This window comes from Eretmochelys imbricata, chromosome 5 (genome assembly GCF_965152235.1).
Source record: "Eretmochelys imbricata isolate rEreImb1 chromosome 5, rEreImb1.hap1, whole genome shotgun sequence".
NCBI lineage: Eukaryota > Metazoa > Chordata > Testudines > Cheloniidae > Eretmochelys > Eretmochelys imbricata.
The window spans coordinates 25,562,524-25,575,176 of record NC_135576.1 but is presented as its reverse complement, the minus strand read 5'-3'; the positions used below and the strand labels follow the sequence as shown (position 1 = coordinate 25,575,176).

General features: G+C 43.3%; 1 protein-coding gene across 1 annotated transcript in view; it reads left to right on the top strand.

Moving 5' to 3' along the window:
* Nucleotides 1–12,653, top strand: part of RANBP3L (RAN binding protein 3 like) — a 76,348-nt gene that overhangs the window by 41,426 nt on the left and 22,269 nt on the right. Inside the window, exons 7-11 of the mRNA XM_077816247.1 lie at nucleotides 996–1,064; nucleotides 1,684–1,829; nucleotides 2,406–2,509; nucleotides 11,416–11,500; nucleotides 12,513–12,615. Of these exons, the coding sequence (XP_077672373.1) occupies nucleotides 996–1,064; nucleotides 1,684–1,829; nucleotides 2,406–2,509; nucleotides 11,416–11,500; nucleotides 12,513–12,615 (507 nt within the window). The remainder of the gene's footprint in view (nucleotides 1–995; nucleotides 1,065–1,683; nucleotides 1,830–2,405; nucleotides 2,510–11,415; nucleotides 11,501–12,512; nucleotides 12,616–12,653) is intronic.

The following is a 12,653-nucleotide window of genomic DNA, read 5'->3' as shown; positions in this document are numbered from 1 at the left end:
ATGTCATATGCTCCTCTGGGTTGTGCAGAGTCTACTCACTGTTGCAACTCAGATGTTTTTGAGATTTACAAAGGCTTGTAGCAAGTAGGTGGAAGGTTATATTAACCTATAAAATATTATGTCAAATATTATGGACAGTAAACACAGAATGGAGTTGAAGAAATGGTGTGAGCTAGATGTGCTCGGACTAAAACAGTGATTCACATATTTATCCATACAGACACACCATTTTCCATTCTGGGAACACCCTGCATTCTAGCCAAGATTTAGCAGGGATCACCGTCTCATTTATCAATAAGGGAAGGGCAGGGGGGTCACAAACCCTGACACCTGTTTATAACTCCCAGATTGAAAACCTTTGGATTAAAGTAATTGTTGATGAGGGGTTTCCAAATAATCTGGTAAGTGTACAAAATTGGTATAGCAGCAAACTAGAATCATCTTGGAATGGAATGGAGGAGTTCATATATGGATTATGAGACATGTAATTTTGTAGCACACTATTGATGGGACAAGGCTGGCAGCCCTTCTGAACATTTCTGGGTAGCATTTGGAAACCATATAAAAGCAGCGGTGCCACACACTGACCATCATTACACTTATCATGGTGGTCATCACTACCAGCACATGCTGGATCTCCAGCATTTACCATCATGCTCTTGGGTCTCTTTTTTCCTGATCTGAAAGGATATTCTGACTTGGTGACGTTATCATGCCTGTGAGCTGTAAAACTAAAGGACAGTTTTGTGGTTAAAGTAGTGGCTGACACCCAGGATGTCTGGGTTCAATTCCTGGCTCTGTCTTAGAGTTCCTGGGGAAGTCACTCTCCCTGTGCCTAAATTTCCCCTGCCATAAAATGGGGATCATATTTTCCTTCCTTGAAGAGGTGGTGTGAAATAAATTAATGTTTGTGAGATGCTCAGATACTGCAGTGATGGGGGCTAGAGAAATGCATATAAACAATTAAGCACTGTGGATAAACAATTCTTTTGCAGTAAAGAATAACATATTCATGACCTCAGCTCTTCTCCAGAGAAACCATGACATCACAAGAACAGAAAAAGGTAACTATTTGTTAATATCGCAATATTTATTAGTTGTTGATCCACAGTGTGCTCAACACTATACAGAGCAGGTAAAACATAGACAGTCTCTGTCCCGGCCAGTTTACTCTCTACAGCTGATATTCACCCCCCTGTGCAGAAGGCCTATATTATAAGCCTATAAACCACTTAATTCCACTTAAAGCCCTATTTTGAAAACTTAAGTGGTTCATGGGCCATGTTTAGGGCCACTGCTCAGGAATGAATATCATCCTGAATAAAAATTTCTGATACATAATGTTAACAAGAACTGAACTTTGCTCCCAGTGAAGGCAAGGCAAAACTCCTGTTGACTTCCATGGGTGCAGGATCAAGCTTCATATAATCAGAAGATGGATTTATCACAATCAGTGCAGATTTGTTTTATTAAATATTACATCACTCCTTTATTTGGCAGGGTTTTTAGAAGGGACTTAAAATAGGAAAGGGAGGCAGGTATTAACAATAACACTGAAATACAATTAATTTAAAACTCCACCACACATCCACATTATGAGTCAGAAAAAGCAAGACCAAAATTTGTTGTTTAAATGTAAAGGAAAGATTGTATATATTAACCTTTTATTTTGTATTTTGCAAGGACTCTCATCACCAATTCAGCAGTGGACTGTCATAAGACCTGCCGTTTTACAGCCACCACAGTCTCAGATATGTGAGGAAAGAAGGCAGATGTGCACTGAAAATACACTGGCATCTTCCAAAGCTAAAGAGAAAGCAAATATTCAGGTAAAATGTAACTTCAATGTCAAATATACATGTCTGGGTTTTTTCCCATGTGCCTGAGCTTTAATAATATTTCACTGAAATTAAGTATTTTACAGGGAAGTCTTCAGTATTAGTTTAATTCTGTTCGCATTGAAGTCAACAGGAGTTTTGCTTTTGACTTCAGTGGAGCAATTGTGCCAATGCTGAGCGCTTTGAAAAATCCAGCCCTTGCTAAACTGCCCATATGGCTGCTTGATGAGTGTGCAGATGCTGTAAACTTGTAATTCAATCTGAATTTAGGGTAGAGGGTTGGGAAAACTTTTTACTTTCTAAGGAATTTTTTTAAAAATCTGGTTAGGAATTGCACTGGCTTGCTTCACACAATAAACATGGGCCTGTCTCTGCAAATCACCACATGAATTATCTTAACTCATGCAAATGGACCCATCATGCATGGACTTACTCTTGTCAGTAATACTTTCTCACATGCATTTAGCTTTGCAGGCCCTAATTTCTGGTAAAACTATTTATAGTGCAAGATGAGCCACAATTAATTTTTTCCAACATTTCTGAATTGATCATATTAATTATTTCCAGTTGTCTGAAGAGAGCTCTCGTTGCCCAGCAGAGAATTCAGCAAGTTCTGAGACAACAGTGAGGCCATCTATCTCCATGCACCTTACTAGCCCTAAAACAGTAGGGTAAGTTAGTTAAAGTGTTGTGAGTTTTTTAATGCGTACCTAGAGAATAGCAAGTGTTTGGTTTTGTCCTCTGGCTTGTTGCTCTATGTGTGTCTGTGTAGCTGTTAGGTGAAAAAATGCACACATCGGCCAAAAAGGAAAAGAAGGCTTATGGGCAGATTATAACTTGAACTTTTCCTTACACCTCTGGATGAGTTACCTGGACTTGAAGGGTATGTCTACCCTGTAGTGTAAGCCCAGGGTTAGTGGGATTCAAGTCAGCTGACCTGGAGAACCCAGGGCTTGAGTGTCTACACTGGATGACCTTGTAAACTGGAGTAATAGTAATAAGATGAAATTTAATAATGAAAAGTGCAAGGTCATAAATTTAAGGATTAATAACAAGAATTTCTGTTATAAACTGGGGACACATCACTTGGAAGTAACAGAGGAGGAAAGGACCTCGGAGTATTGGTCGGTCACAGGATGACTACAAGCCGCCAATGTGATATGGCTGTCAAAAAAGCTAATGCGGTCTTGGGATGCATCAGGTGAGATATTTCCAGTAGAGATAAGGAGGTGTTAGTATCATTATACAAGGCTGGTGAGACCTCATCTGGTGAGACCTCATCTGGAATATTGTGTGCAGTTCTGGTCTCCCATGTTTAAGAAGGATGAATTCAAACTGGAACAGGTACAGAGAAGGGCTACTAGGATGATCCGAGGAATGGAAAACCTGTTTTATGAAAGGAGATTCAATGAGCTTGACTTGTTTAGCCTAACTAAAAGAAGGCTGAGAGGAGATATGATTGCTCTCTATAAATATATCAGAGGGATAAATACCATGGAGGGAGAAGAATGATTTAAGCTCAGTACCAATGTGGACACAAGAACAAATGGATATAAACTGGCCATCAGGAAGTTCAGACTTGAAATTAGACGAAGGTTTCTAACCATCAGAGAAATGAAGTTCTGGAACAGCCTTCCAGTGGAAGCAGTGGGGCAAACAACATATCTGGCTTCAAGACAAAGCTTCATAAGTTTATGGAGGAGATGATATGATGGGATAGCCTAATTCTGGCAATTTACTGATCTTCCACTACTAGCGGTAGATATACCCAATGGCCTGTGATGAATGTTAGATGGGATGGGATCTGAGTTACTTCAGAGAATTCTTTCCTGGGTGTCTGGCTGGTGAGTCTTGCTCACATGCTCAGGGTTTAGCTGATTGCCATATTTGGGTTCGGGAAGGAATTTTCCCCCAGGGCAGATTGGCAGAGGCCCTGTGTTTTTTTTTGCCTTCCTCTGCATGGGGCGCAGGTCACTTGCTGGAGGATTCTCTGCACCTTTAGGTCTTTAAACCATGATTTGAGGACTTCAATAGCTCAGACTTAAGTTAGGGGTTTGTGACAGGATTGGTGGGTGAGATTCCGTGACCTGCGTTTGCAGGAGGTCAGACTATATGATCATAATGGTCCCTTCTGACCTTAAAGTCTATGATTCTAACCCTACCTTAAGGATTTTCTAACCTGGGCTTCGGTTTGAGGCTCTGGCATCCACAATGCAGCATATAGACCTGAGTCAAACCATCCGTATCCCAGGCTCCCTAGTGCCCTCCTGAAATGTGGCCACTCTAGCTTGTTGTCCATGGTGCACTGTGGGAAAACTTTACTGCCCACCCTGCATGTTACAGGAAGGTTGAACAGCCCACCAACACAGCCAGCTGAGCAACATTTCAAGAAGTTGTCTGGCTTGCACTTTCACTCTTGTAAACAGTAAACAGGCAGAGCTTCCATGAGGCACTAGTGGACATTTCAGCAACGTTTTCTGACCCACCAAACGCACGAGATGGACCAGGAGGAAGAGGTGAACCATTTCCCCCTGAATGGACCTATGACAGCAAGGGGCCACTGAACACTCAGCCAGAAAGTGCACTTACCACAGCTGGAGCTAGATGCACCCAGGCAACAGCATTCAGGGATGCTCTGTGCTCCTACGTTATGGGCTTCCATAGCCCGATGGAAGAGCGGGGATAGTACCTCTATGAACCTGCTTGTGGGAGTTAAGGGGCTAATTGATTTGGGGGTTCACTGCGTGGGGAAGGGTGCGAACTTGATCGTCATGCAATGTACTTATGAATGACATGCTGAATTATGAATTGGGGATAGAATGGGGGATGATTCACAGTATGGATTCACATCAGGAAGTTATTGATGTGTGACTTGCTGTACCTAACTGTATAGAGGAATAGCATTTGTGTAGTAATTCCTAATTGTTCCTGATCATGTGTTTAGCTTTGTTATTTCAAATCATGATTGTATGATGAAATGCAGTATAGCAATAAACTTTCCTGATGACATAAAAGGCTTTACTTATAAATGTGTTAAAACAGTGCAACAGTCACCCACTGCCATTAAAACACCGAAACACTGACAAAAAAACATTTCCAAAACAAACAAATGAAGTGTATGAACCAGTGCAAACACAACAGAATCACCCTACCACTGCATGTCCCCTGGCTTCTGTTCTCCTTTCTCTTCTTTCCTTGTTTTCTGTGCACTTGGTGCCGAGGCGGAGGTATCAGTGGGAGAGGGGGCAAGATGGAGAGCTGTATAGTGTTTAGCTGTCCTGCCCAACTGTTTTTGGGGCCTGATTGCATGAGTCACCCAGATGTGGAGTTTTCCAAGTTGTTTCTGGACTGAGAATACGTCGCAGAGGAATCAGGCGATGGTGTGGGAGAGGCAGCAGGAACCGATAATCTTGCAGCCCTGACTGAGATGACCTGCTCAAACAGTTCTCTCTGCTGAGCTCTATGTTCCTCCCTTAGCTGCTATTCCTGTTCCAGGAACTGTGAAGCAAGTGCCTACTCTTTTGTTAAAACCCTGTCCTCAAGCTGTGTGGTAAGCCTCAGCCTTTCCTCCTGCCTCTTGGCATGCCTCTTCTCCAATATTAAGATCCTCTGCTTCTGGTACTGGACCTGCTGGTTGGCCCACTCAAGAACTTCGTCCAAGTTCACCATGGAAACGCTCCTCTTGGAACAGTCTGTGAAGGTACGCTGGGCCAGGCGCGTACTGCACTGAGGTTGAGCTGTGGAGATACAGCAGCCAGTAGAGGTCAAGGAGCCTGCAATAGGACAAGACACTGAAGGTTATTGTCTCAAATAGCTCACTGGAGGAGCACAGAATTAATGCTTGTGGAATTTCAAGAACATAAAATGTTACATTCAAAACTGAACTGCAATATATTGTGAAAGGGATGCTTCAGTCCACAGAATGTCCCTGGGCACAGCCCGGTTAATCGCAGTTACAGTAGTACACAGATAATGGTATATTAAAAATTCCAAGTTGCTTTTGTTTTACAAAAAATTCCTAACTACTTGTGTTGGGGGTGGGAGGCCGGTCAGTGGCCTCGCAACAAAAGGTTTTTTCTATCATTTCAGGTCTTTCACATTTTGGATGACATAACTGTGAGGCAAACCCAAACTAGAGCTGCTCACTCAGCTGCCCCTCCAATGGAGCTGAACTGTGTCATCGCTCAGGCATGCAATAACTTAGCTTCACTGATTTACTTTTCCAGCAGTGAATCAACCATCAGGCATGCAGTAGCAACCTCTCCCTGAACTGAGCCTGGGTCAGATGACCTCCAGGCTCAGGTATTTCTCCAACCCCGCCAGATCATTCTGTGAAATAGCACTATCTGGCCAGGAAACCTCCTGCTTCCTTGCAGTGTATCAGACTCTCGAGACTCCCAGCCGGCTCTTGATCCTGTTCCTGCCCCAGCCTTGCCTGAGCCCTGCTCCTAGACCTTGCCCTACTCTGATCTTGCCCTGTTACAAACACGCTCCAGCCTTGCCTCCTCCTCTTGACTTTCCTTGGTCTCTGACTATCCGGCTTTGACCTTTGGCCTGTGTCTCCACCCTGGCTATGGTACTGACTTGGTTTGTCTCTGGTCTCTGACCACCCGGCTTCAACCCCTGGCTTGCACCTGGACTTTTGCTCTGGTACTGATTCTGGCTTGTCTACAGCCTCTGATCTTGGTTCTGGCCCTGGCTTGTCCCTGGATCTTGATTCCAGTGTCACCCTTGGCCCAGGCCCAACACTACATCCTGCTTTGACCTCACTCCGACCACTAGGCCTGACTACTGGAAGGTAGTGCTTGACAATAACTGTTCTTGTGGTGCCCTATTGACAAAGGGAGATGTTATTCTAAGCTGCTATTGAAAAACCTGCAGTGTATGCATCCGAAGTATTCAAACGAAAAGTGACTGAACATCACATCTGTGAGTGGAGTGGGTTGGTCAGCTACTGAGGTGGCCCTGGAAAATACGTCTTTCTCTGCAATGTGACTACTGATCTGGAGTTCCTGCTTCAGGAAAAGTTTGCAGCTATCAGCATTTGGGAGTGGGTCAGAATCCATGAGGGAATCAACAGGATGCTGTGTTAGCTTCCACATGGCTTACAGAGCATCACAGCCTTCCCCCTCCCTGCCCCCTGCACTTTTCTGAACAAAAATTCAAACCCTGGTCATACTTGGGACAAATGATTTTGTCACCTATGGACTACCTCTCACTGAAATGGGCTAGTTTTGGAAGTGGAACACGCTTCCCCAAACACACACACAGAGTTCAGTGTTTCCAGGCAGCTCCACAGACTGTTGAGTGATTATAGAGCAGCAAACTTAAAGGCATGGCAATGTAATGTTGTTGTTTTTAAGAAACAGGAATGGCCCTAGCAAAAATCTGTGCCTTTCTGGTAAAAATACACTTTAAAGATGTTCTTTACTATTGGCATTTCCCAGTTGCCATGTTGAATTCCACGTGGTGGCAGGGAGTGGGGATGCCAAGGCACTGGGATACAATCCACCAGTAATGGATAGATGCTGCTAGCTGGGGAGTCTTATAACTTTTGCATTAGTTCTTAAAATGGAAATCCCTCTGATTCTGTAGCAGTACATTTTAAATTGGAGGCAGAAACTTTCCAGGCTCGGGGCAGCTTCTGTCCCTCCCATGTCTGCTGCAGGCTCGGCAGTGAGCTGTTCCATGTGGGGACAAAAAACAGCTCCTCTGAGTATGGACCCAGAATTTGCTGCTGATCCTGTTCTAAAGCATGATCTGGGACTGGTTTCAGCAAGAAAATTACTTCATGGTCCTCACTTGATCATAGAATCATAGAATATCAGGCTTGGAAGGGACCTCAGGAGGTCATCTACTCCAACCCCCTGCTCAAAGCAGGACCAATCCCCAACTAAATCATCCCAGCCAGGGCTTTGTCAAGCCTGACCTTAAAAGTTTCTAAGGAAGGAGATTCCACCACCTCCCTAGGTAACGCATTCCAGTGTTTCACCACCCTCCTAGTGGAAAAGTTTTTCCTAATATCCAACCTAAACCTCCCCCACTGCAACTTGAGACCATTACTCCCGTTCGGTCATCAGCTACCACTGAGAACAGTCTAGATCCATCCTCTTTGGAACCCCCTTTCAGGTAGTTGAAAGCAGCTATCAAATCCCCCCTCATTCTTCTCTTCTGCAGACTAAACAATCCCAGTTCCCTCAGTCCCTCCTCATAAGTGATGTGTTCCAGTCCCCTAATCATTTTTGTTGCCCTCCGCTGGACTCTTTCCAATTTTTCCACATCCTTCTTGTGGTGTGGGGCCCAAAACTGGACACAGTACTCCAGATGAGGCCTCACCAATGTCAAATAGAGGGAGACAATCACGTCCCTCGATCTGCTGGCAATCCTCCTACTTATACATCCCAAAATGCATTGGCCTTCTTGGCAACAAGGGCACACTGTTAACTCATATCCAGCTTCTCGTCCACTGTAACCCCTAGGTCCTTTTCTGCAGAACTGCTGCCTAGCCATTCAGTCCCTAGGCTGTAGCGGTGCATGGGAGTCTTCCATCCTAAGTGCCGGACTGTAGACTTGTCCTTGTTGAACCTCATCAGATTTCTTTTGGCCCAGTCCTCTAATTTGTCTAGGGCCCTCTGTATCCTGTCCCTACCCTCCAGCATATCTACCTCTCCTCCCAGTTTAGTGTCATCGGCAAACTTGCTGAGGGTGCAATCCCCAACATCCCATCAGTCCCCATGCTGGATTCTGAGGCCAGCAGGGCACCATCCTGGCTGACCAGGTCATCATGCACCACGGTTGACTCTGTATTGGGTGCAGTGCCCAGCACCCAGTCAAAGGCCTCATAAAATGGGCACAATATTGGCAAGTTGTCTGAGGTGCGGTTCTGGTCCCTGGTCCACTGGTACTAGCTTTTGAGCAACCTAATCTGTTCCCCGTATTGGTCAGTGATCCAGTAAATTTGCAAAGCTGCCATCTTGTTTGCTATCTTCAGGTATGCATGATCATTCCTGGTATTTTTACTGAAGGTCACAGTTTTACTCGCCTCACACCAGATATTCACCAAAGTCTGGGTACATTCCCATGACCATGAAGCTGCCTGCTTTGCAAAAGGCTTGTTCTGTTGAGTCTCCATTGCAAACACAGAAGCCTCTCGAATAGTGTGTTTTCATCTTAGAATCATAGAACCACAGGGTTAGAAGGGACCACAAGGGTCATCTAGTCTAACCCCCTACCAAGATGCAACATTTGTTGTGCCTAAGCCATCCAAGACAGATGGCTATTCAGTCTCCGTTTGAAAACCTCTAGTGAAGGAGCTTCCGCAACCTCCCTAGGCAGTCTGGTCCATTGTCCTACTGTTCTTACAGTTAGGAAGTTTTTCCTGAGATTTTAATCTAAATCTGCTATGCTGTAGTTTGAACCCATTGCCTCTTGCCTGACCTCTATGGCACAAGAGAACAACTTTTCTCCAGCCTTGTTATGGCAGCCTTTCAAGTATTTGAAGACTGCTATCATATCCCCCCTTAATCTTCTCCTTTCCACACTAAACATACCCAGTTCCTTCAGCCTTGTTCATATGGCTTGATTCCATCCCTTTTATCATCTTTGTCGCTCGCCACTGGATTCTTTCCAGTTTCTCTGCATCCTTTCTATAAATTGGTGATCAAAACTGGACACAGGACTCCACCTGAGGCCTAACCAGTGCTGAGTAGAGCGATACTGTCACCTCCCGTGACTGCTCTGTTGATGCAACCAAAAATTGCATTTGCTTTTTATTGTAACAGCATCACATTGCTGACTCACTTTGAGGTTGTTATCCACCACAACTCCCAGATCCTTCTTAGCAGTGATGCTGACAAGCCATATCCCCTATTCTGTATTTGTGCATTTGGTTTTTCTTCCCTCAGTGTAGCAAACTTACATTTGTCTTTGCTGAATTTCATTTTGTTGTCTACAGCCCAGTTCTCCAATTTATCAAGATCCCTCTGAATTTTAGCTCTATCCTCCAAAGTATTGGCAAACCCCCTTAACTTTGTCATCTGCTAATTTGATCAGTCTGTTCTCTACACCTACATCCAGCTCATTAATAAAGATGCTAAACAACACTCTACCCAGAACAGATCCCTGTGGAACCCCACTTGAACCCTCCCTCCAATGTGACATCATTCCATTAATAGTTATTCTTTGTTTGTGGTTGTATAACCAATTATGTATACACTTAATGGTAGTTCCACCAAGCCCACATTTCTGCAGCTTATTTTTCAGAATATCATGTAGGACTGTGTCAAAAGCCTTGCTAAAGTCCAGGTATATTATGTCCACCACATTCTCCCTATCCACCAAACCAGTTACCCTGTCAAAGAAGGCAATCAAACTAGTTTGACATGATTTGTTTCTTAGTAAATCCATGCTGTCTGCTTGTGATTACCCCTTCATCCTCCAGATATTCACTAATTGAGTGTTTTATACATTTCTCTAGTAGCTTCTCAGGTACTGAAGTCAGCCTGACTGGTCTACAGTTCCCCGGCTCCTCTTTTCCCCCCTTTTTAAAGATGGACACTACATTAGCCCATCTCCAGTCTTCCGGGACCTCTCTTGTCATCCATGAGTTTGCAAATATTGCCAGTGGCTCCAAGATTTCTACACTAATTCGTTCAGTACCCTGGGGGTGAACAGCATCAGGCCCGTTGACTTGAATTCATTCAAATTGGTCAAAAGATCTCTGACATGTTCTTTACTTATCCTGATTTGCATCTCTTCCTTTTAGTGGTTAGAAGAAAATGACTCACTGAGCTGTTGCTGTACGCCAGGTGGGGGCATCCATTTTCAACTGAGTCTATTAGAGATTTTTGCAATAGAGAGGACAAAAGAAGATGGCCTGTGGGATTATGGGATACTTTTGGCAGACTCCCAGGACCCAAGTTAAGCAGGGCTGCATCTATACTTCAAAGCAATAGGGCTTGAACCCTGGGTCATGGCTTGAGACTGGCTTCGACCCTCCATCCCTGCAGGGTCCTAGAACCCTAGGTCTAAGCCTGAGTCTGAGAGATTTGTGTGTAGACAGAAGGAGGATTTGGGCTCAACCCAGAGTCTGAACCCACGCTTACATTGCAGCATTGACATAACCTATATCTAGGTATGCTGAAGTAAGCTTTGCGCCTGCCTGTCTGTGTTCCCCAAGCAGATGGACAAGGAGTAGATGAAGATAGGGGAGAGGGTGGATCTGGTGGCCGGCACAGCTAAGCCGACACAGGGAGGGTAGCAGTTTGCTGGAGTAAGAGGAAGTAGGGAGAGAAGTGTGCCTCTTTGATGCAGGATTCTTTCCCTATACTGCTCCTGGGGTGCTGCAACAGTGGCTTGTGGCTTTGCCACTATCTAGGCTTTAAGGAACAATCTCATTATTCTACATGAAATACAAGGCATCTCCCTAAATTCCTTTAATGAAGTATTCTCTGTGGTTCCCAGTAGGCCAATATTTTTGCTTTAATGTAGGATTTGGAAAGGTAAATGTATGCAGTTATAGATGTTATATTTGCATCTCTTACAAAGTCTAATTGATATTTTTCACATATTCCTCTAGAAATCAGCCAGTTGAAGATGTAACTTTTTTAAACAACAGAAATTCTACTTTTGTGTTTGGAGAAAACATGGTAGAGAGAGTTTTGGTAAGATTTGTAAATATTGAAATTTTTCTTTTTTCTTGTTTCTAAAAAAGTTGGCATTTGAATGCTGAGGTCACATTTTCAAAGATGGTCACCTAAATTGTGACCACAACATTTGTCTTATGTTCATACAAAGCCCCCAGTCCTGCAGATGCTTATGCACATGAGTCATCACTTTGAAGTCAAGTCATGTGAGTAAAGTTAAACATGTATTGCTGTTCACAGGTTTGGTCCAAAATGAGTAATTATATATGTTGGTGCTCATCTGCAAAGGCAGTTAGTTGTTGGGTATGCTCGGCTGGCTTGTGCGCACATTTCATGGGCACAACTTAGGTGGCCCAAATTTTAGATTTGGTCCTTCAGTAGGAAAATCAATTCTAGTAATTTTCTGTTATAGCACAAACCATTTTAGACTTTTTAACATTCAGAGCTGTAGGCTTTCTCCCCTCTGACTCCCAAGAAAATATTTGATTAGCAGTATACAGATATACAGGAGATGTGAACAATGAGAAAACTGTAACTCTGCAGAATCAGCTAAATGTAATAGTTTAAAATATCTCAGAGTGATTATTTCTAAATTCTGCAATGCCTTTTTTAAATTTTTGGTATATATGGTGGTCCAGTAAAATGAGGAATTAATTTGGAAAGATATCTGGTAAACTTCTCCACTGCTATTATCAGATCACCTTAAACTTAAATGGAAAGAAGCTTATTCTCCTAGCCCAGAGTCTTTCTTAAGAAGAGACTGCAGTTCCTGCTTAATGAAGGCTTTTATAATAATGGACAAAGTTCCACTATTGACTGAAATACCAAACGCTTGTTTATTTATATCCTATGTCAGTATTTGTATGTAGGAGTAAAGTTTGCATGTTAACCTATTATTTCAACTAATCTTCACCCCTGCTGTGTATTTTATGATTCAATATATTCCTGATCTTTCAGCTTGCTGCTAATGTCAAACATATAAACGTTACAATTTCTTAATCTGTTTTTCCTTGTTTCTTCAATTTTTTAGAGCCCTCAAAAATCTCCCAAGCTGCATAATGAAACTGATCTAGGCAAGAGAGAAATAACATCCACAGATGCCAAATCTTTTCATACTGGTTATTCACATACAAGTAAGCATTACTAGTTAGCAAACAAATACAGTGAGGCT